At 44.6% G+C, this 25032-nt stretch overlaps 1 protein-coding gene across 1 annotated transcript in view; it reads right to left on the minus strand.

Annotated features, from left to right (window-relative positions):
- Positions 1–25032, minus strand: part of LOC121284659 (contactin-associated protein-like 5) — a 1009875-nt gene that overhangs the window by 477085 nt on the left and 507758 nt on the right. Inside the window, exon 11 of the mRNA XM_041200217.1 lies at positions 14643–14749. Within this exon, the coding sequence (XP_041056151.1) occupies positions 14643–14749 (107 nt within the window). The remainder of the gene's footprint in view (positions 1–14642; positions 14750–25032) is intronic.

A 25032-nucleotide genomic window follows, 5' to 3' on the forward strand; every position in this document is an offset into this window, starting at 1 on the left:
TTACTGTTGTAATGTAGGAAATGTGGCAGTCCATTTGCACATAGAAGCTCCCACAAACAGCAATGTGATAACGATCAGATAGTCTTTTTATTTTTGTGATGTTGACTGATTAAGAATTATTTCTCAAAGCTCCTGTATAATTCCTTTGCACTTCTTCAAAGTAGTGCCACAAGATCATTTATGTTCATCTGAGAGGGCAGGGGGGACTTCGGTTTAATACATCGCCTGAAAGGCACCATCAACAATGCAGCATTCACTCAGTACTGCCCTACGACTGTCAGTCAAGATTTGTGCGTTCAAAACACTGAAGTGGGGTTTGAATCCACAGTCTTCTAAGGCACAGATGAGAGTGCTACCCACTAAGGCACAGTTGACACAACTGTAGTTTCAAACACCAGCAGTCAAACAGTAGAACTAAGGAAGTGCAGGTACAGCTGCTTGTGTCCCCTCCCCTTTCTGTAAGAATGTCAACTCAGCTACGTAACATGCATAAAGACATTTTAGCACAAGCAAGTGTAAGCAGAAGTGGGGCTATGCTATTTTGCAGAGGAAATGTAGGGTAGGGAAAGCAGAGGAACTCAAGAGAAGAGAAGCAGTCCTTGAGGTACTTTGTTTCGGTGAGTCTCCCAGGTGCCAGGGTAAGAGTAACAGGGTTGGCAGAAATATTTTACCGCTCGGGGAACAAATGAAATAGGATGCAGTCATTAAAAAGGTTAAAAAAAAACCCAGACCTCAAGGTCACACATTATGGACTCTCTAATTTATTTCAAATAAACATTTTATCTTAAAAACAAAACGGAGTTGAGAAGTCAAGCGATCTTTCTTCTTCTCTGTCAATATACATGGAACTGCACATGATTCTTTAAGCTAGCCTGCCTGCCTGGACAGGACATTAAAATGTAAATGACCTTTCAGGGCATTTCACTGCAGAAGGCATTAAAATGCAACAGATCAATTTGATTAATGACTGCCCTTACTCAAATAATTACAGGGAATAGTTCACAATGGATTTTCAGATTTCTCAGCTGTGGAGTGGAATTCCAAAGAATGGGTGAAATAAGAACATTTTATCACAAGGGGGAAACTCAACACCATCGTGTCAATGCCCAAGCCATCAGAGACCATGTATGAGGGCAATGGACAAACAGATACTTTGGTCACATGGCAGAAATTCTGTTTCTGATAAAGGACATTAAATAAGGCACATTTTTGAGAGCAGAAGGGAGAAAGAGAGAAGAAGAATTCCAGGCCAGCAAAGGAACAGGACACTGCCTAAAATCCAACAGGTGGTAGAAAATTTGGGCTGACTTTTACCTACCATTTGAGGAAGCAATCCAGCTTTTCACTGTAGGTCTCGACTGCACCTCAACCGGAGTGAAATCAGAGAAAGCACGACCGCAAGCAATAAGCCACCGTGAATCTGTCTTCAGAAACCTCCAACCTCTAATTCTTCAGTGGGTCAAAAAGGGAATCACAGGCCTGCAGCCTTTCAAGCCTTCATCTCAAAAGAAGCAAGGTTTTTTGGACTTTTAAGACCTAAGTGAATGTCACCTCTGTTGCAATCACCTTTTCTTATGTGTGTGAGTGTTTGTCTGTGTGTGTGTGTGTGTGTGTGTGTGTGTCTGTGTGTGTGTGGGTGTAGGTATGTGTGGGTGTGTGTGTGTGTGTATGCTTGTTTGTGCGCTTGTTTGAGTGGGTCCTTAAAACATTTTTCTTTCAAAGACGGATGTCTTTGGCCTGTCGAGAGATGGAGAAAGGGGGAAACAATCCTATCATCTCTCCCCTGTCCATAACAAAGGATACTCCCAACTGCATATGCTAAAAAATGCTAAGGAGAAGCAGGTTAGACGCATGGATTGTGGCTTGTGATGTGGTGAAGATCTTGCATTTAGTAGCACATTGACGCTGTTCAATGTATGCTGATCAAAATTGTTACCTGCAGCAATAATGATGCTTCCATTTTCCTTTGTGTAGCTGACAAAGTGCCCTGTGGAGTACAGTGAGTGACAGAATCATAGAAATTCACGGCACAGAAGGAGGTTATTCAGTCCATTGGCTCTGTGCCAGTTCAGAAAGAGCCATTAAACCTAATCCTACTTTTCAGCTCTTGGTCTGTAGCCATAAGTTAACCACACTTCAAGTGTATATCTAATACTTTTTAAAATACATTGAGTATCACTACCTCAACCACCCTCAGTTTCAGTCCCCCACTGCCCTCTGAGTGAAAAAAAAAATACGTTTCAATTCTCCCTAATCATTCCACCAATCACTTTAAGTCCCCTGGTTATTGACATCTCTACGCAGGGATATATGTCCTTCCTATCCATTTTATCTAGATCCCTTATAATTCTATATACATCAAATAATTCTCCTCAGAGCCTCCTCTGTTCCAAAGAAAAAAATCCTTCCTCATTACTAAAATTTTCCAGTCCTCGCAATGTCCTCACAAACCTCTTTTGTATCTTCTCTAGTACGATCACATCCTTCCTGTAATGCAGTGACCAGAACTGTATGTCATATTCTAGCTGTGGTCTAAATAAACAGATCTCCCATTTCTTCATGTGCAGAACATCAAGAACTAGAATTGAGAATTCACAACAAGGCAAGTCTATGCAGAGAAAGAAAGCAGGGAATAGATTGAAGTGGCCAGTTGAAGGACTGAGGCTTACGATTTCAAATCAGGTCTCCATGAAGCACATAACTGCATCCATCAATATTCTAGCAGTTGTGGCAAGGGACAGGTAAGAACAGAATAACACAAACCAAGATTTTTTTCCGTCCTTTCACGGGATGTGGGCACCGCTAGCTCAGCTAGCATTTATTGCCCATTCCTAATTGCCCTTGAGAAGGTGACGGTGAGTCACCTTCTTGAACGCCTGCAGTCCATGTGGTGTAGGTACACCAACAAATGGAGGGAGTGCCAGGAGTTTGACCCAGCAACAGTGAAGGAATGGTGATATAGTTCCAAGTCAGGGTGCTGTGTGGCTTGGAGGGGAAATTTCAGGTGGTAGTGTCCCCATGCATCTGCTGCCCTTGTCCTTCTAGGTGGTAAAGGCTGCGAGTTTGGATTGTGCTGTAGAAGGAGTTGCTGCAGTGCATCTTTTATATTGTACACAGCTGCTGCCACTGTGAATTGGTGGTGGAGGGAGTGAATAAAGAAGGTGGTGGATGGGCTGCTTTGGCCTGGAAGGTGTCAAAACATAAATGAAGAGTAGTCAGGACCTCTCAATCATTCAATTATAAAAAGACTCCTGGTTTATAGATTTCACAACCAATTACTTAATGTAGAGTAAGTGTCCCCAATATCCATATTAATTTTTCAATATGTTCAACAGTATTTAATAAACACAAACCTTAAAGGGGAGGTGTGGCAAGAGACCAGAAAATGTCCATTCGTAATTAGGCTTCAAAACCAACATGCCATATCAGCTTATCCATGTCAAATCAATCAGTGTCTGGTTGATCTTCTGTTCAGACAAGATTATGAAATTCGATTGAGAATTAGTCTAATCCATGAGAGCAAACACAAGATAGTTCATAAAAATATCAAGCGTTTGGTACCTCAAAACTAGAAAAAGGTCCCCATAGGAGTCTAGTAGGATATGACAGAGTCCATGAGATACACATAGCGAGAGATAGTAAGATTAACAGGCAGGGGGAGGAAGATATAGAGATAACACAATTACAAGAAGAGGGAGTATTTTATTTACCTGCGAACAATATCATGGGATATCAGCTACCACCCAGCATTTAAGTTGAATACATACCTATCATAGATTATGACCTATCACAAATGATCGCAACATTTATATTCATACAGTGATTTATAACATACCTCAGAAACATCTTAAAACAGTTCACAAAATTAATTAAAAACAAAAACAGAATTACCTGGAAAAACTCAGCAGGTCTGGCAGCATTGGCAGAGAAGAAAAGAGTTGATGTTTCGAGTCCTCATGACCCTTCAACAGAAATAGGTGAATCCAAGGAGAGGGGTGAAATATAAGCTGGTTTAAGGTCGGGGAGGGGGTGGGGGGGGGGTGGTTTGGGTGGGGGGAGAGAAGTGGAGGGGGGGGGGGTGTGGTTGTAGGGACAAGCAAGCAGTGATAGGAGCAGATAATCAAAAGATGTCACAGACAAAAGAACACAGAGATGTTGAAGGTAGTGATATTATCTAAACAAATGTGCTAATTAAGAATGGATGGTAAGGCACTCAAGGTACAGCTCTAGTGGGGGTGGGGTGGAAAGGCCAGCAGGGCATAAAAGATTTAAAAATAATGGAAATAGGTGGGAAAAGAAAAATCTATATAAATTATTGGAAAAAACAAAAGGAAGGGGGAGGAAACGGAAAGGGGGTGGGGATGGCGGAGGGAGTTCAAGATCTAAAGTTGTTGAATTCAATATTCAGTCCGGAAGGCTGTAAAGTGCCTAGTCGGAAGATGAGGTGCTGTTCCTCCAGTTTACTTTGAATTGCAGTGACTATTGTCATACAGATGTCATGCAGCCATTTCACAGAATCATACAGCAGAGCAGGAGGCTATTCGGAGCGTTGTGCCTGTGCCAGCATTTTGAAAGAACTACTAATTAGCTCAACTCTCTGGCTGTTGCCCCATAGTTCTGAAAATTTTTCCTTTTTATGTAGGCATCTGATTCCTTTTTGAAAGTTACTACTGAATCTGCTTCCACCATCATTTCAGCCAATGCACTTTGGACACAGCAACAAGACAAGAAAGGGCTCAAGAAACTGCTTGTGCTGGCACTGTCAGGGGGTATTGGCCAGGACATTAAACGATCTTCAGACAGTGCCATAAAATATTAAAACATAAATTTATACCAGTGGACTGATCCTTGATTCACTGTCTCACCCAAATATTGGCATCATTTTGAAAGAACCATTCGAGCATTACTATACTGGCATGCCAACCTTCATCGTACCATCAAGTCCTCAAAGTGGAACTTGCACCTTCAACCTTCTGCTTCTGACAGGAGAGTGCTACCAGCACACCACCACTCCAAATAGACCTGGCTTGTACTTATGCTGCAGATTGCTTTCAGACAAATAGTACAAGAACCTGTCTAAATATGGCACAAAACTGACGCACCAGGTTATCTTGAGCGAAATGTTAAAAAAGCCTCTTTTGGCTATAGCTCCAAACCTATTCCCATGCCAGCAAAAAAAAGATGTTTTCAAAGCAACTGACTTCAAATTCCATTCAGATCAAGAGTATGGAAACCAAGAATATATATGTAAGATTAAAAGTGCTTTTATTTAAATCATTTCATTATTTTTTAATTCAAACATAAAGGTCTGATAGATATTGTAACCTTCCCATCAGGAGCAACTTATTACAATCCTCAGATTTAATAATGAACTCAATTATTCATATGCTAGAACATATTAGCATAGCTGTTCAAGCATTTCAGAGCGATACTGAATTACTGTAAGATAATTTCAGTATAGTTCTTCTGAGATACATATGTCTATATGCATGCACTGCATCACTTGCTCAAGTTTTGTTAACAATTTAAGGATTAATTTCTTTTGCTTACTCAGATGACTTCTTGTAGGTGCCAACCATGATTCAATGGGTCACATCTTCACCAGAAGATTATGAGTTCAAGACCACTTGAGTTTGTGATCTAGCCTGACACAGCAGTGCAGTAGTTCATGAGTGCTGCACTGTCAGAGGTGCTGTCTTTCAGATAAGATGTTCTGCTCTTATAGCCATAAAAATACTGTGGTTATAGGAGCAGGTTGGATGCTAGAAATCCTGCAGTGAGTAACTAGCCTCCTGACTCCCCAAAGCCTGTCCACTATCTGCAAGGCACAAATCAGGAATGTGATGGAATACTCTCCACTTGCCTGGATGAGTGCAGCTCCAACAATACTCAAGAAGTTTGACACCATCCAGGACAAAGCAGCCAGCTTAATTGGGACCCCATGCACAAACATTCACACCCTACACGAAGAACACACAATGGCAGCAGTGTGTACTATCTACAAGATGCACTGCAGGAGCTCACGAAACTTCCTTCAACAGCACCTTCCAAACCCACAACCACTACCATGTAGAAGGTCAAGGGCAGCAGACACATGGGAACACCACCACCTGGAAGTTCCTCCCCAAGCCACTCACCATCCTGACTTGGAAATATATTGCCATTCCTTCACTGTCACTGGATCGAAATCCTGGAACGCTCTCCCTAACAGCACTGTCGGTGTACCTACACCATATGGACTGCAGTGGTTCAAGAAGGCAGCTCACCACCACCTCCTCAATGGCAATTAGGGTTGGGCAATAAATGCTGACCTAGGCAGCGATGCCCACCTCCTATGAACGAATGAAAAAAAGTTAAGTCAAGGCCCTGCCTGCCCTTCCAGGTGGACATGAAAGACCCTGTGGTACTATTTTGAAGGAGAACGATGTCAATATTTATCACCTAACCAACATCACTAACAAATTATCTGATCATTGTCACATTTCTGATGCTGTTTGCTGGAATTTGCTGTGTGCAACATATTTGCTATTATTTCCTACATTATAACAGGCACTACACTTCAAAATGTACTTCAATGGCTGCAAAGTGCTTTTGCATATCGTGAGGTTCTGAAAGGTGCTTTATAAATGCAAGTCCTTTCCTTTTCTCTCTTGTGTGAATTTCAAAGATTAAAAACCAACCACAGGAATCTCAAATCTCAGAATGGCTGACTCACTGCCGACTACTTTTGAGTTATGGTTACGATTTGCTGTGAAGTTTCCCTCTAGAATCTGGGTCCAGGCTGACTCCACATGCTCATGGGTGCGAGTCCACACTAAATCACTGAGAACGGATCCTGACAGCAGCCGAGAGAGCACAGGCCAGCCGTCCAGTTTGTGGAAAGCCTTGTGGTCACCAAGCAAACATCACGGCCACGGCACTTAAACCTCCTGCTGTGCACAATTTTACACATTCCACTGAAACACCAGAATCCACACCCAACTCCAACCCTCCAGATTCACACATATGAAAACTCGGTGGAAAAGGGAGCATTAAACATTTATGAACACTGCAAAAGAATTGACACAAAGAAGATCTGGCAGTGTTAGAGGTATACACCATTAAATGAAAAAGGTCTTTAAATATGGGAGGCTGGATCAGGCTGGACACATTAATCATCATTTGGATGGGACTGGAATGAGCTGAGGAGAGTGAGTGAGGAGAGTGAGCTGTTAGTGAATCAATATTAAATTCATTGGATCTTAAAGCCTTTTCTTTAAACAAGCGGTGATGGTATAACCGAGAACCTAACCATTCATGAGGTTATTCTGGGTGCATTGCTGATTGGCTGCATAGAAAGCAGTTGCTGTGTCTCAAGTGGCTGATGATGCTGGCTGATGATTTTGAGTAGGTTCCCTGTTAATATAAGAGAAGCTATTACTTTATGAAAATTCAGTAAAGTGAGGAGTGACTAAGTAGAATTCGAACACAACAGACACAAAAGGAAAAGCTGCATTAAAGCCACTGGAACATATTGGAAAGAAAGATTATAAAAAAATATGGGAAAGCAATATTCGAGTAGATGGCTCCAGCTGTGCACCAAACTGACACAGACACAATGAGCCTCTAGGCTGTACTATAATTTCTAAAGCATAAAGCATAATAGTGTGATAACAGGACAAGCAGATACAGGTTCAAACTGCAGACGAGTAAACTTAGTTCTACTTCGCTCAAAGAGTAAATAGGATTAGTAATGGTTAGGTAGTAAAGGCAAGCACCTTGGAAGAGCTTAGTCAACATTGTGACAATGGGAAAGAGGGAGTGATGAACTCTAAATTCTTTGTGAATGGTGGAGTAGAAATGCAATGAATGATCTCCCCAAGTTGTGAACACGCTGTTTCTGTATGACTGTCCAAATTACACAGGTTAACTAGAGTAGAAGAAGATTCAGGTTCCCAATAGACTGGGTTTTGAATGAGATAGGTTAGAGTTAATGAGGGACGTGTACGTGTGTTACGTAAGAATAGCGTTGGCTTAGATGTTAGGAGGTTTTCACTTTTGCAGCAGATCAACGAGCTTTAGAACAAGTTGCTGGCTCATGTAGCAAATGTGAATTAATGGCAAGTGTTCTAAAAAAGATATGGACAAGTTCCAGGCTTTGGCTGATACCATTCCATACAAGAAATGAGTGGTGACTTGGGAGATGTGGCACATGAGCAGAATTCCTGCTTTCCCACGAATTGGCTTTGGGTGTTTCTTATAATCTGTTTTATCTGACCTCTCACAGCATGGAGGATTTGTTTTTTGCTTTCTGAGGCAGCATCTACTATTACTGTTTCAGGGCTATAACAGTTAATAGTATAATTGCACTGAATGAGGAGCAATTTTGGACTACGGTGTAGAATGGACAATATCATCAAAAGCAGGTGAATTCAACATGGCCAATTACTGCCCTATCAGTCTACTTTTAGTCATCAGTAAAGTAAAGGAAGGGGTCATCAGCAGTGCTATCGAGTGGCACTTGCTTAGCAATAACCAGCTCACTGATGCTCAGTTTGGGTTCTGCCCAGGTCACTCAGTTCCTGACCTCATTACAGCCTTGGTTCAAACATGGACAAAAGAGCTGAACTCCAGAGGTGAGGTGAGTATGACTGCCCTTGACATCAAGTAGCATTCAGCCGTGTGTAGCATCAGGGAGCGCTAGCAAAACTGGTGTCAATGGGAATCGGGGGGAAACTCTTCGCTGGATGGAGTTATACCTAGCACAAAGGAAGATGGTTGTAGTTGCTGGAGGTCAATCATCTCAGTTCCAGGGCATCACTGCAGGAGTTTCTCAGTCCTAGGCACAACCATAACAAAAACAAAAACAGAATTACCTGGAAAAACTCAGCAGGTCTGGCAGCATCGGCGGAGAAGAAAAGAGTTGACGTTTCGAGTCCTCATGACCCTTCGACAGAACTTGAGTTCGAGTCCAAGAAAGAGTTGAAATATAAGCTGGTTTAAGGTGTGTGTGTGTGTGGGGGGCGGAGAGAGAGAGAGAGAGAGAGGTGGAGTGGGGGTATGGTTGTAGGGACAAACAAGCAGTGATAGAAGCAGATCATCAAAAGATGTCAACAACAATAATACAAAAGAACACATAGGTGTTAAAGTTAATGTTGGTGATATTATCTAAACGAATGTGCTAATTAAGAATGGATGGTAGGGCACTCAAGGTATAGCTCTAGTGGGGGTGGGGAGAGCATAAAAGATGTAAAAACAAAAATAAATAAATAAATAATTTTTTTTTTTCTTTTTCTCTTTTTATAATGGAAATAGGTAGGAAAAGGAAAATCTATATAATTTATTGGAAAAAAAAGAAAAGGAAGGGGGAAACAGAAAGGGGGTGGGGATGGGGGAGGGAGCTCATGACCTAAAGTTGTTGAATTCAATATTCAGTCCGGATGGCTGTAAAGTGCCTAGTCGGAAGATGAGGTGTTGTTCCACCAGTTTGCGTTGGGCTTCACTGGAGCAATGCAGCAAGCCAAGGACAGACATGTGGGCAAGAGAGCAGGGTGGAGTGTTAAAATGGCAAGCGACAGGGAGGTTTGGGTCATTCTTGCGGACAGACCGCAGGTGTTCTGCAAAGCGGTCGCCCAGTTTACGTTTGGTCTCTCCAATGTAGAGGAGACCGCATTGGGAGCAACAAATGCAGTAGACTAAGTTGGGGGAAATGCAAGTGAAATGCTGCTTCACTTGAAAGGAGTGTTTGGGTCCTTGGACGGTGAGGAGAGAGGAAGTGAAGGGGCAGGTATTGCATCTTTTGCGTGGGCATGGGGTGGTGCCATAGGAGGGGGTTGGGGAGTAGGGGGTGATGGAGGAGTGGACCAGGGTGTCCTGGAGGGAGCGATTCCTACGGAATGCCGATAGGGGGGGTGAAGGGAAGATGCGTTTGGTGGTGGCATCATGCTGGAGTTGGCGGAAATGGCGGAGGATGATCCTTTGAATGCGGAGGCTGGTGGGGTGATAAGTGAGGACAAGGGGGGCCCTATCATGTTTCTGGGAGGGAGGAGAAGGCATGAGGGTGGATGCGCGGGAGATGGGCCGGACACGGTTGAGGGCCCTGTCAACGACCGTGGGTGGAAAACCTCGGTTAAGGAAGAAGGAGGACATGTCAGAGGAACTGTTTTTGAAGGTGGCATCATCGGAACAGATGCGACGGAGGCGAAGGAACTGAGAGAATGGGATGGAGTCCTTACAGGAAGCGGGGTGTGAGGAGCTGTAGTCGAGATAGCTATGGGAGTCGGTGGGTTTGTAATGGATATTGGTGGACAGTCTATCACCAGAGATTGAGACAGAGAGGTCAAGGAAGGGAAGGGAAGTGTCAGAGATGGACCACATGAAAATGATGGAGGGGTGGAGATTGGAAGCAAAATTAATAAATTTTTCCAAGTCCCGACGAGAGCATGAAGCGGCACCGAAGTAATCATCGATGTACCGGAGAAAGAGTTGTGGAAGGGGGCCGGAGTAGGACTGGAACAAGGAATGTTCCACATACCCCATAAAGGGACAGGCATAGCTGGGGCCCATGCAGGTACCCATAGCCACACCTTTTATTTGGAGGAAGTGAGAGGAGTTGAAGGAGAAATTGTTCAGTGTGAGAACAAGTTCAGCCAGACGGAGGAGAGTAGTGGTGGATGGGGATTGTTCGGGCCTCTGTTCGAGGAAGAAGCTAAGGGCCCTCAGACCATCCTGGTGGGGGATGGAGGTGTAGAGGGATTGGACATCCATGGTGAAGAGGAAGCGGTTGGGGCCAGGGAACTGGAAATTGTTGATGAGACGTAAGGTGTCAGAGGAATCACGGATGTAGGTGGGAAGGGACTGGACAAAGGGAGAGAGAAGGGAGTCAAGATAACGAGAAATGAGTTCTGTGGGGCAGGAGCAAGCTGAGATGATCGGTCTACCGGGGCAGTGCTGTTTGTGGATTTTGGGTAGGAGATAGAAGCGGGCCGTCCGAGGTTGGGCGACTATCAGGTTGGAAGCTGTGGGAGGGAGATCCCCAGAGGAGGTGAGGTCAGTGACAGTCCTGGAAACAATGGCTTGATGTTCAGTGGTGGGGTCATGGTCCAGGGAGAGGTAGGAGGAAGTGTCTGCAAGTTGACGCTCAGCCTCCGCAAGGTAGAGGTCAGTGCGCCAGACAACAACAGCACCACCCTTGTCAGCGGGTTTGATGACAATGTCAGGGTTGGACCCGAGAGAATGGAGTGCAGTAAGTTCAGAGAGAGACAGGTTAGAATGGGTGAGAGGAGCAGAGAAATTGAGACGACTAATGTCGCGCCGACAGTTCTCAATGCAAAGATCAAGAGAAGGTAAGAATCCAGAGGGAGGGGTCCAGGTGGAGGGAGAATATTGGAGATGGGTAAAAGGATCCGTTGAACTGGGAGAGGACTCCTGCCCAAAGACGTGAGCCCGGAGACGAAGACGGTGGAAGAAGAGTTCAGCATCATGCCCAGCCCGAAATTCATTGAGGTGAGGGTGTAAGGGTATGAAACTAAGTCCTTTGTTGAGCACTGAACGTTCAGCATCGGAGAGGGGAAGGTCAGGGGGTATAGTGAATACACGGCTGGGGTTGGGATTGGAAGATGGGGTGGGGATGGAGGGACATGCCGGGGTGGAGGGTCCTAGATGGGTGTTGGTGTCAATGAGTTGTTGGAGCTTGCATTCCTTAGCACTTGAGAGAAAGAGAAAAAGTTTCTTGTTGAGGCGTCGGATGAGCCGAAGGATAAAATGAAACTGGGGGCACGCGCAGCTTTGAAAAAGGGTACTGCGGTGCTGCTGGAGGGAGAGGTCGAGTGTGTTCATATGGCGGCGCATGGCACTGAGTGTGGATTTCAGAATGTGACGGGAACAGCAGTCCGAGAAACGTTTTATGTCCCGGAGATACCTGTAATCCTGGGTGGGTTCGAAACATGAGGGGTGGAATTTCAGTTGAAATCCACGTGGGGTAAGTCGGAGATGGAGACAGTCACTGAGAAAGGAGATGTGGCTGTGAAAGCGGGTTTTAGTAAACACCTTGTCAAACACCAGGAGGGAAATGGAAAGCAAGGAAGGTGAGCAGGGCAAAAGAGAGATACGGAAATCTTGTCGCAGAGAGGAACAGAACTTCTTCAAGGAGGTAGGCATTTCTTGAAGAGCAGTGGCAGTCAATTAAACACAGATAAAAACAAAAAAACTGCGGATGCTGGAAATCCAAAACAATAACAAAAACAGAATTACCTGGAAAAACTAGGCACAACCATCTTCAGCAGCTTCATCAATGACCTTCCTTCCGCCATTAGGTCAGAAATGGGGATGTTCACTAATGATTGCACAACATTCGGCACTATTCATAACTGCTCAGATACTGAAGAAGTCTATGCCCAGATGCAGCAAGACCTGGACAATATCCAGGCTTGGGCTGACAAGTGCCAGGCAATGACCATCTCCAACAAGAGAGTATCTAACCATTGCCCCTTGATGTTCAATGGCATTACCATTGCTGAATCCCCCACTATCAACTCCCTGGAGATTACCATTCACCAGAAACTGAACTGCACTAGCCATATAAATACTGTGGCTACTAGAGCAGGTCAGAGGCTAGGAATCCTGCAGTGAGTAATTTAGCTCCTGACTCCCCAAAGCTGGTCCACCATCTACAAGGCAAATGTCAGGAGTGCGATGGAATACTCCCCACTTGTCTGGTTGAGTGCAGCTCCGACACTCAAGAAGCTGGACACCATCCAGGACAAAGCAGCCCGCTTGATTGGTACCCCATCCATAAACATCAACTCCTCCACCTGCGACCAGTATGTACCATCTACAAGATGCACCACAGGAACTCACCAAGTCTCCTTAGACAGCACCTTCCAAACGCATGACTGCTACCATCTAGAAGGACAAGGGCAGCAGACACCTAAGAATACCACCACCTGGGAGATCCCCTCCAAGCCACTCACCATCCTGACTTGGAAATATATCGCCGTTCCTTCACTGTGGCTGGATAGAAACCCTGGAACTCCCTCCCTAACAGCACTGTAGTTGTACCTATACCACTTGGACTGCAGCGGTTCAAGAAGGCAGCTCCCCACCATCTTCTCAAGGGCAATTAGTGATGGGCAATAAATGCTGGCCTAGCCAGTGACACCCACATCAATGAATTAAAATAAAATTGGGAGCATTTAGAATGTGTGAGTCACCACAATACAGTCAGGAGTAACACCAATTTGTATGTATATAATGCATTGTACTTAATTAAATATCCAAAGTCATCTGGTGGGTTATCAGACAAAATTGGATGCCTATTCATCTAAGGAGGCAACAGGGCAGATGATCAAAAGCTTGCTCAAAGAGAAAGGTTTAAAGGAGCATCTTAAAGCAGGAGAGAGACTTAAAGAGACAATGAGGTTTAGGTAAGGAATCCCAGAGCTTAGGGCCTTGGGCAGGTGAAGGCATGGCTGCCAATAAGGTGTCTGTGTTGTTCTTCATGTTTGTTTCTTAGAGCTCATAAGTATATTTACACTGTAGATAATGGATACATTGAATGGTACACTATTGCTTAACAAAGCTTCTGGGCTTCATTTAGTTATTGGTGCTTAAATGATGAGATTGCATATTCTGTTACACAGGAGGCATTGCCGCTCTTTGAGAAGTTTATAGAAAGCATATGCCTGCAATACTTTACACTATTCATCTCTCAATCATAGCACTATAGCATACTGATAGGGCAGTAATTGGCCATGTTGAATTTGTCCTGCTTTTTGTGTACAGGACATACCTGGGCAATTTTCCACATTGCCGGGTAGATACCAGTGCTGCAACTGTACTAGAACAGCTTGGCCAGGCGCGCAAGTTCTGCAGTGCAAGTCTTCAGGACTATGCCAGAATCTTGTCAGGGCCCATAGCCTTTGCAGTATCCAGTGCCTTCAGCCATTTCTTGAAATACGTGGAGTGAATCGAATTGGCTGAAGACTGGCATCTATGATGCTGGGACCTCCAGAAGAGGCCGAGATGGATCATCCATTTGACATTTCTGCCTGAAGATTGTTGCAAATGCTTCAGATTTATCTTTTGTGCTAGGCTCCCCCATCATTGAGGATGGGGACATTTGTGGAGCTAATTATCTTTTCAAACATGATAGAGACTATCCATATGGTCTAGCTGTCCTCCTTTCAGCATGAGGTAAAAATCAATGCTTTCAAGCATTAAAACATGTCCTAAATAAAAACAGAAAATGCTGGAAAAACTCAACAGGTCTGGCAGCACTTGTAGAGCGAGAAACAGAGTTACATTTCGAGTCCATATGACTCTTCTTCAGAGCTATTAAAATAGGTCCACTTGCTTCATTAAACTTCCCAGTTCATTTGATGTGGTGCAATTTCGATCACATACCAACAACTTACACAGTATCTACTGAAGAGAACAAGTGATCCTCTGCAGAACAATTCTTCTTTATTCATTAGGAGATGTGCACTAACACCTTCCACGAGATCACAATTCAACCCTCTCAATTAAAATTGGAAAATTTGAATTTTTGGGGTTGGAATTATCGAAGTACGATTTCAACTGCACTAATTGCTCTTTTTGCAACAAAGAAAACACTGCACCTTCATATTCTAAAGAGGAAAATAAGTAATGCGAGTGATACTTACAGCTGTGGCATGTTTCTCCTGTATAGCCTGTCCCTGAACAGTCACAGTAAAAGGTACTCCAGGACTGAGAGCATTCTCCACCATGCTCACAGTAATTTGGTAAACACCTATAATTATAAGAGTTGACAGGATGATTATCAATCTTGGTTACACCAATATCACAAGTATCCGAACAGTTCCTACTAGAAAACTAGACAACAATTTAAACAGACAATAAATGCTACTGGATGGTCCTGAGCAGTGGTACATGCTCTGTGAAAAAAAAATGGTTGGGGGAGTGAGCTGTGTAAGAAATACATGTTGCTTTCAGATCTAAAGCTGTAAACAAAAAACTCTGAGCCATATTTTGCTCATAAAATAACAGTGTTTGAATAACGCACATTATTATTAATCAGCAAACTGGCCACACACGTGTAGCAATGAAGAGAGATAACATGCAAACTGAAACACCACAAGTTGTTGGCTGATTTATGCTGCTCAACTGGTGTTCTGCCCTTAATTTGCATATTAATTACTCATCAAACTCACCAAAAAGAGTGAACTCTAGAATTATTGCTAAATTACCCTTTCAATAACCTAATTGTTAATGAAGGGATTACTATAGACAAATTCCCAACATTAACATCCTGGGGGTCAACCTTGACCAGAAGCTTAACAGTACCAGGCAATTAAAGATATCAAGGGATATGGGGACTGTGTGGGCAAATGGTGTTGAGGGAGAAGATCAGCCATGATTTAGTTGAACTACAGAGCTAGCTTGAGGGACCAGTTGACCTACTCATGCTTCTACTTCCTATGACCCTTTGTAAATATTGTAGCTACAAGGCTAAATATCCCTCGGCAAGTGACTCGCCCCTTCATTCTCTAAAGATTTTCCACAAGTCAGGAGTGTGATGGAATACTCTCCACTTGCCTGGATGAGTGCCGCATCATCAATGCTCAAGGAGTCTACCATTGTCCAGCACAAAGCAGCCCACATAATTGCCATTCCATCCAACACCTTAAACATTCAGTCCTTCCACCATGCACTATGGCTGCAGTGTTTACCATCAACAAGTTGCAACACAACAATCTGCATAGCTTCTTCAACAGCATCTCCCAAATCCGCAACCACTCTCACTTAGAAAGACAAGGGCAGTGTATACAATCTGCCCTGTAATGAATTCTAACCAACCCAATTCATTTGAGAAAACACATTTGTTTCCTATTATATTCGCATACACTTATGCGCACGCATGCATGCACACAATCGTTTGCTCCCTTTCCATGACCATTGCACACCATTTTTTTCAATCACGCTGTGGGTGGATTGTACCAAACTACAATAACATACCGACCCATTCCATCTCATCACCTAGTCATGTTCTTCTTTGCCTGTCTCTTAATCTATTACCATCAATTTTACAGAAAGTAGCAGCCCATTTTTCCTTGCGACTCCTGAATAATGTGCCCAGAGAAAGTCATTTTTCTCATCATAATCATGACTTCTTTCTTCTTGCGCTAGTTCAAGGACTCTCACAATAGTCATTCTTCTTGCCCAACTAATTTTGAGCACGTCTTTAGGATCATAACTCAAATGCCTCCGATCTTTTCATTACTTTAGCATTCAAGGTCCTATTTTTACAGCAGTGCAACAACATGCATAGACTTAAACATCCTGCTTATAGTTGTACAGAAATTGTTATCTATTCTTGCAGTCCTCAAGCCAGCCTCCAGCCAAATGTAAGGTGGTGTTGGGCCAAAGCTTGCTGAATAAAAAAGGTAACAATGGGGTGATAATGAAGCTGCTATTAATGCTCAAATCAGTCAAGAAGTTCAGAGAATTAAGAATACACTGTGAGTTCACAACTTGCTGGCTGATTTTCACAACTCCATGTTTGCTGTGCACAAATGGCATTTCACCCATATACTTGTGGTTATTTTTAAGAATTTGCTGCACTTGCACACATGTTGCCCATTAGAGTTGGCACAGGAAGTTAGGGCTGGCAATTAAGAACGTGCACACTGTTTTAACAAGATGATAATTGTTAATGAAACACGAAGCAACCTCTCTGGTCTGAAGAGGGAACAACTGAAACTATCCAGTTTTATTCCTACAGGTAGTGAATTCTTCTTTGAGATTAAAAAAAAAATTAAGTTTTTCTTATTTTCTGTTGTATCACCCATCTCTTCTTCTTTTAATTCAACCTTTCTTTCCCTCTCTTCATTTCTCTTTCTGCACCAAATTTGATCTGAATTCATCTAATTTCTTTCTCTGTCATTCCTTTGTTCACTAAGGCCACCCCATAATTATCACCTTGCACATCCAACAAGCTTTGGCCAAAAAAAGTGTCTGAACCGAAAGGTGGGTGGAGAAGGTCATGGAGAATGCTGTGAAATGCGCCTCTCCACCAAGATTTGGCCCATCAATCCGTAGTTTTAATTTTTTTGGCAGTTCATAAGGCTGAAGTACAACATATTATTTTCATCTTATCTTACCTGTTATTTTTTTTAAATTTTGCATTACGAGTTATCAAATTACAATCCAATAACCTTCTTGCACCTCTACATGGCAAGTTAGACAGTGGCGAGAAACAATTTTGAGTTTTTTAATTGCTCAGGCTAACACAGCTTGTCCCATTTTTGTTGAGTGCGCTACATAGGTTTACAGATAACAGATTCGGCATGCCAAAAAGAATCCATTGCAGGAACTGTTCTGAGACATTTTGGCATAATGAGAAAAATACCCATTTAGGATTCCTTTTGCTGGGATCATCCAGCCGAACTCCCTTAAAATATGAAGTGCCAACTGAAACTCTACACTCAGGAAATAATTTTGTCCCAGAAATGATGGGCCAGATTTTCGTTGAGGAGCTAGAGAGGTCAAGTAGGGAAGATTCCCCGACCGGCAGACCCATCTCCTTTTAAAAGGAGATAAAAACAAAAAAACTGCGGATGCTGGAAATCCAAAACAAAAACAGAATTACCTGGAAAAACTCAGCAGGTCTGGCAGCATCGGCGGAGAAGAGTTGACGTTTCGAGTCCTCATGACCCTTCGACAGAACTTGAGTTCGAGTCCAAGAAAGAGTTGAAATATAAGCTGGTTTAAGGTGTGTGTGTGGGGGGCGGAGAGATAGAGAGACAGTGAGGTGGAGTGGCGGCGGGGGGGGGGGGGGCGGTGGTTGTAGGGACAAACAAGCAGTGATAGAAGCAGATCATAATCCTGGTTGGGTTCGAAACATGAGGGGTGGAATTTCAGTTGAAATCCACGTGGGGTAAGTCGGAGACGGAGACAGTCACTGAGAAAGGAGATATGGCTGTGAAAGCGGGTTTTATTAAACACCTTGTCAAACACTAGGAGGGAAATGGAAAGCAAGGAAGGTGAACAAGACAACAGAGAGATACGGAAATCTTGTCGCAGAGAGGAACAGAACTTCTTCAAGGAGATAGACATTTCTTGAAGAGCAGTGGCAGTCAATTAAACACAGAGATAAAAACAAAAAAACTGCGGATGCTGGAAATCCAAAACAAAAACAGAATTACCTGGAAAAACTCACAGCCATATCTCCTTTCTCAGTGACTGTCTCCGTCTCCAACTTACCCCACGTGGATTTCAACTGAAATTCCACCCCTCATGTTTCGAACCCACCCAGGATTATGATCTGCTTCTATCACTGCTTGTTTGTCCCTACAACCACACCCCCCCCCACTCCACCTCTCTGTCTCTCTATCTCTCCGCCCCCCCACACACACACCTTAAACCAGCTTATATTTCAACTCTTTCTTGGACTCGAACTCAAGTTCTGTCGAAGGGTCATGAGGACTCGAAACGTCAACTCTTTTCTTCTCCGCTGATGCTGCCAGACCTGCTGAGTTTTTCCAGGTAATTCTGTTTTTCCTTTTAAAAGGCCCTGCTCGCTGGTATTTTCATGTCGGGGAAGCGGGTGCAGGGTGAATTTGGGCCTGCCACCTCAGGAGGCAGGCTCAAGCTGGCAACGGAGGCTGGTGGGTGGTCAGGCCGGCAGGCTAGAACACCTGTCTCCGTTTACTGGGATATTGGCACTGTTTTAATGATTGAATGTCATGCGCGTAAACCCTCAACCACCGCCCCCCCCCCCCCCTCGCCACCCAAACGCCCTCTCCATGCTCCTCATGCCTCCATGCCACCTAGGAATAAAAATTGTCTTGTAATTCTTCCACAGGTCCAACTTGTTCCATTTACAGGTACCTTCATTTTGGAAAGAAGAACCTGCATTTTTCCCTAAGGTCATCTTCATCTTTATATAGTTTGTCCTTGTCATGAGGAACCATATTATAAGAAGTAAGAGCAGGAGAGGCAATTCAGTCCATTGATCCCACTTTACCATTCAATAAAATCATGGTTGCTCAGATTCTGGGCTTAACTCCACTTTCTTATCGACCCCTCATAACCTTTGACTCTCTCATAGATCAAAACTCCGTCAAACTGAGCTTCGAATATATTCTCTGACCCTGCCTCCACTGCTCTCTGTGGATAAGGCATTCCGAAGGCTAACAATCCTCTTTGAGAGAAGTTCCTCCTCCTCATCTCGTCTTAGATGGGAGACCTCTTATTTTTAAACTATGCCCCCTCGTTCTAGATTCCTCCACAAGCGGAAACATTCCATCGGCATTTCACCTCTCCCACCTCCGCGCCCCCCCCCCGCCCCCCCCCCCCACCCCACCCGCACCCCCCCAACCCCCCAACACACACATCTTAAACCAGCTTATATTTCAACTCTTTCTTGGACTCACTCAAGTTCTGTCGAAGGGTCATGAGGACTCGAAACGTCAACTCTTTTCTTCTCCGCCAATGCTGCCAGACCTGCTGAGTTTTTCCAGGTAATTCTGTTTTTGTTTTGGATTTCCAGCATCCGCAGTTTTTTTGTTTTTACCATCAGCATTTCTATAGTTTTCCATTTCCTGTTCTCCCCTCAGGAATTTGAGTAAGTACAGAGAAAGGTAATTCTACACTCACCAACTTAGCAATAAGATACAAAGGGCCGAATTTTCAGGGACCTCCATGGGTGGGAACAGGGGCGAGGTGGCCCTAAAATATTGGCACCAGCCAAGTGCGAGTTGCAGGAGACCGTCCCCAGCACTGGATATTTTGGGAGGGACCGGGGAAGGCAGCCCAGCCCCATGAGAGGGGCAGGCAATTCGAACGTTACTTGTTAGACTGGGATTTTCCAGTTGGCCTCCAGTTTCACAATGCAAGAGGCAGGGGGGGGGGCACAGATTAACTGCATGGAGGTGGGCATCCAGCGGTAGGCCCGAGTGCCAGAGCTCTTGGCAGCTTCCAGGCCTTCCCTGCCTGCCTGGATGATGGCAGCCCCAAAGACTAATCTGTCCCATTTTTGTCGTGTGTGCTACATAGGTTTACAGATAATAGATTTGGCACGCCATAAAGAATCCACTGCGTGAACTGTCCTGAGACATTTTGTCGTAATGAAGAAAATACAGAGTATCCATCTGGGATTACTTTTGCTGGGACCATCCAGCAGAACTTCCTTAAAATATGAAGTGCCAATTGAAACTCTGCATTCAGGAAATAATTCTGCACCTGAAATGATGGCCCAGATTTTCATGGAGGGGGTAGGAAGGTCAAGTCGGGAGCAAGCTCCTTGTTAGTTCTGAAAAAGCACAAGGCTTGAACGTATTCCTTTTGTTTGCAGAGAGCGGGTCCCTGCATATGAACGTATGTCACTTCTAGCAAGCGTAATGAGCCACGTTACGAGCTGGGCTTATTATCTTAAATTGTTAGTGTAGCTATTAGCAAACTCAGAAAGGGGGTTTCACGAGCCTATAGTTCCATGTTGTTTTCTCCGGGGCAATGTCTCGGGCAATCGGAGTCGACTTTCCACCAATCAGCATTCTTTACTCCTGTAGTATAAATTGCTGCGATTGTTTGAAATTTGGCATTCTTGCATTTGTCCTCACGAAGGCAAGACAGAAAGCTTCGGCAACATGTCTCTCTTTTCAGCAATAATATAGCAAAGTACGTCAAGGCATTTCACATATGCGTTGTCAGCTAAAGTTTGGCACCAAACCATGTAAGGAGATAGCAGGGCCTGTGGCAAAAGTTTGGTCAAAGAGGTGGGTTTTAAGAAGCATCAGAACACAGGTCAGAGGTAGAGAGGTTTAGGCAGGGAATTCCAGGGCTAAGGGTCGAAAAGCTGATAGTATTCTTTGAACGTCCATTGGGATGAAAGAGGGTAACTATTGGATAAATACTGTGAATATTACTTGTCCCAAATAATCAATCATAACATATTTTTTATTTTCCAGGCTACCTTAAATTAATCGTCATTTAAGTTCTCTTTAAAGAAACTCTGTTAATTCTCCATTTGGTAAACAGTTTGATGATATCAGTAAGGCAGGTCCTCTTAAGCACACCCAATTACTGCAGGTCATAAGAGTTTGTCCATCCCATTAAGACTTGTCTTTTTATGTTTCATCAGTCTGCGCTGAGGCCCTGTTGAGTTTAATCGAAACACAGACACAACAAGTGGATTTACTTAACTGGTGTCAAGCAAGGACATCGCACTGGAGTATGTCTGTTTAAAGCACATATGTTTCCAAACCAGGTCCCATGAGGGGATCAAAGTGGTCTTTAGGTTTTCATCTGCCTTCAGACTTCTGTATTGACGATTTTCACATTATTTCTTACCGTCTGAAAAAAAGCTTCTTCGATGATAGCATTGTTTTCCTTTGGGTATCTGAGACTCTTTTTTGGATGTTAGTAAATAGGATCGACAGGAGTGTATCAGTAAATGTAGAGGTGTGTATAAATATCAGTATGTTATTACATCACTATTATTTCCAACATTTCTAACAAGGAATGTAGATATAATTAGGTTAAATGATTTCCTTAAAAGCTCTTTTCGTTCATTACTGCAGGCAATAGTGTGAGTGAAGAAGATTTCTGTAATGCATTCATTTAAAAGTCCTTTACAATAAAGCTATGGCTTGGGGAAGAACACCGATAGGAAGTAACAGTGCAGTGTGAGAAGTCATGGGGCCTACAACTCTGTTTGACAATCAGTTTGAACAACTGGGTGGTCATAAAACATGAGATAGTGTCACGTCCAGCAAGAAGATGACCATCAAGAAAAAGGTACAAAGGAAATGTCTTTTTGTCTCTTCACTGTCCAAGGGCTCAAACACTCATTTCAAGTGAAGCAGCATTTCACTTGCACTTCCCTCAATTTAGTCAACTGCATTCATTACTCCCAATGCAGTTTCCTCTATGTTGGAGAGATCAAACACAGACTGGGTGACCGCTTTGGTCTGTCCACAAGCATGACCCAGACCTCCCTGTCGCTTGCCATTTCAACACTCCACCCTGCTCTCTTGCCCACATGTCTGTCCTTGGCTTGCTGCATTGTTCCAGTGAAGCTCAATGCAAAATGGAGGAACAGCACCTCATCTTCCGACTAGGCACTTTACAGCCTTCCGGACTGAATATTGAGTTCAACAATTTTAGATCATGAACTCTCTCCTCCATCCCCACCCACTTTCCGATTCCGCCCCCCCCCACCTGCTTTTTTTTTCCAATAATTTATATAGATTTTTCTTTTCCCACCTAGTTCCATTATTTTTAAATGTATTTCCATCCATTGTTTTATCTCTACTTTTTAGCCTTTTTTGATTCCTTCATCCCACCCCACACCCACTAGGGCTATCTGTACCTTGCTTGTCCTGCTTTATACCCTTAATTAACACATTCCTTAGGTAATATCACCACCTTCAACACCTCTTTGTCCTTTTGTCTGTGACATCTTTTGGTTATTTCCACCAATCACTGGCCCTCTATCCAGCTCTTCTTGTCCCACCCCTCCTTAAAACCAGCTTATATTTCACCCCTTTTCTATTTTTACTTAGTTCTGTTGAAGAGTCATACGGACTCGAAACGTTAACTGTGTTCCTCTCCGCAGATGCTGCCAGACCTGCTGAGTTTTTCCAGGTATTTTTGTTTTTGTCTTTTTTTAAACATGGCTAGAAAGATAGAGACCTCTTGCTATCTTTGAGACCCGGGGCTGAATTTTACTCTGATCAGGCGGGCGGGCGCCTGACCCGATTGGACATGAAATCACGTGAGCTCCCCAACGTCATCTCGCACTTGCACGATTATTTCAGTCGGCAGGTAGGTGTGGGTGCCAGGGGCGTAGCCACCGTCAATTTAAAGGTCACTTAAGGCCATTAAAAAGGCAATTGGCCAAGGTTTCATATTGCCTGTGAGATTGCGCACTCATTGCACAGGCAAATCAAACAGGTGGGCGGCCCACATTTTGTAAAACCTCATTCAAGCGCGGGATAAAAAGGGTCAGCAGCATTGCCACTGTGGGTAGTGAGGAGTTTTGGAGATAGTTTGCTGCTGGTTGCTTATTGGTACTTAGCAGCTTCATCTCTGTTCAGGGCTTCGTTGTTAGCATTTCCAGGCTGCATGTGAGGGCTGATTGGTGTCTCCAAGGCTCCCAGAGGATTTTGACCATGTGGACCCTTCCAGGTATCAGACAGCCTTCTGTTACCCTGGTAATGGGGATTGTGGTCTCCGCTGGAGGCACCTCCTCTGGGGAGGAAGAGAGGGGCAGAAGGGAGAGGAGGCCAGGTGTCCCAGTGCAGCTTCCAGGGGAGGGACCTGTGGGAGGAGAGGCGCAGGCACAGGGGGCGCAGGGCCAACAGGTAGTCCAAGGTGGAAGGGGCCGCAGAAGACGCCACTATCCTGCTGCCAGGTGGCGATGCAGCTACCTCAATACGTCCAGGAGGCTCCGCCTCTCCAGGGATACTGTGGCTTCCATTTGTCAGATAATTGGACCTGAGATCAGCTCCGTCTGTGTGGGTGGACACTCCATGCCAGTGGCTCTGAAGACCACAGCGGCCCTCAACTTCAATACCTCTGGCTGCTTCCAGGGGTGTGTGGAGTCTCCCAATCAGGTGGCTACAGTTGCTTCAAGCTGGTGTCAGACGGGTAATGACATTTATTCATTTCCATATGGACGAGGCCAGCCAGGCGGAGCAAGCCAGAGGTTTCGCAGTGATTGCTGGGTTCCTCGGCATCAAGCGTGTAATCAACTGCACACATGTGGCCATCAAGGCACAAGCGGGTGAGCCGGGTGCCTTTGTCAACAGGAAGGGATTCCACTCTATGAACGTGCAGCTGGTTTGTGACCACAAGACTCATGTTCTGCATGTCTGTGCAAGGTACCCTGGCAGCTCCCATGCCGCTTGCATCCTGAGACACTCCCAGATACTGAGGCTCTTCAGTGCTCCAGCTCGGCTGGGTGGAAGGCTGGTGGGGAACAAGGGCTATCTGTTGAAAAGGTAGCGTATGATGCCTCTCCACCACCCGAGAACAGAGGCAGAGAAGTGTTATAATAGGAGTCATGCCTCCACAAGGACGGTGATAAAGAGGGCTATAAGTCTTCTGAAGATGTGCTTCCGATGCCTGCACCATTCAGGGGGAGCACTACAATAACCCCCAGAGAGGGTGTCGCTGATAGTGGTTGTATGCTGCGCTCTCCACAATCTGGCACTGGCAAGGGGAGGACCCACTGGAGACTGGAGGAAGAAGATCTTGAGGCAGCTGCACAGGGCATAAAGGATGAATCCAGTAATGAGTCAGAAGAGGAGCATGGTGAGGAGAATGCTGAGGGCGTGGAGGCAGACCTCAGTAACCTCCAGGGAGGCAGGGACACCAGGGATGCCTTGATCCAACGATCCTTCAGCTAGGCTGCCAAAGATCCACTCCCACCTCATGCCAGGGCTGCCACCTCCATCCTGGATGTCTGAAATGCCCGTCATGTGAGCCCAAAGTCCACTCAGTGCCTGTGCAATAAGGTTTAGAGCCACTTGCATCCAACATTACATAACGGTGTACCCTGCACCAAAAATAAAAGGTGAAGCATACTCAGGCCATCATAACAAAACAATTTGATGTTATTGTCACTTTCAAATCACATTGACATGGCCATTACTGGTGTTGATGTCCACACCAGCAGACATATAAACCAAACATACTGAACAGAAGGTCACTCATGGCCAGTCCCTCCTGTGCTCATGGTGCCTTAAACTTACATTTGCGATTGCTGCGTCTTGGTGCCCCCAACCCCTCCCCTCATAACCCCTCCCCCCGCACCTCCTCGCTGGCAATAGCATTTGAGGCAGCCTGCTGACTCTGGTGTCTTGTTGGCCTTGATGATCTTAGCAGTTGTCCTCTAGCCAGTGGAGTCTGTGCTGGCCCTGCCTGGGAGGGAGCAGCCAATGCCATGGCTGGCACCCCCCCAGTTATTGCAGCCTCATCAGATACCACGGTCGCTGGCAGAGGGGTGGAGGAGCTGCTGCTGTCATCTGGGGCGCCCTGAAATGAGCCCACAGAGATGACAGGCAGCTT

The sequence above is a fragment of the Carcharodon carcharias genome, chromosome 12 (genome assembly GCF_017639515.1).
Source record: "Carcharodon carcharias isolate sCarCar2 chromosome 12, sCarCar2.pri, whole genome shotgun sequence".
In the NCBI taxonomy this organism is placed as follows: domain Eukaryota; kingdom Metazoa; phylum Chordata; class Chondrichthyes; order Lamniformes; family Lamnidae; genus Carcharodon; species Carcharodon carcharias.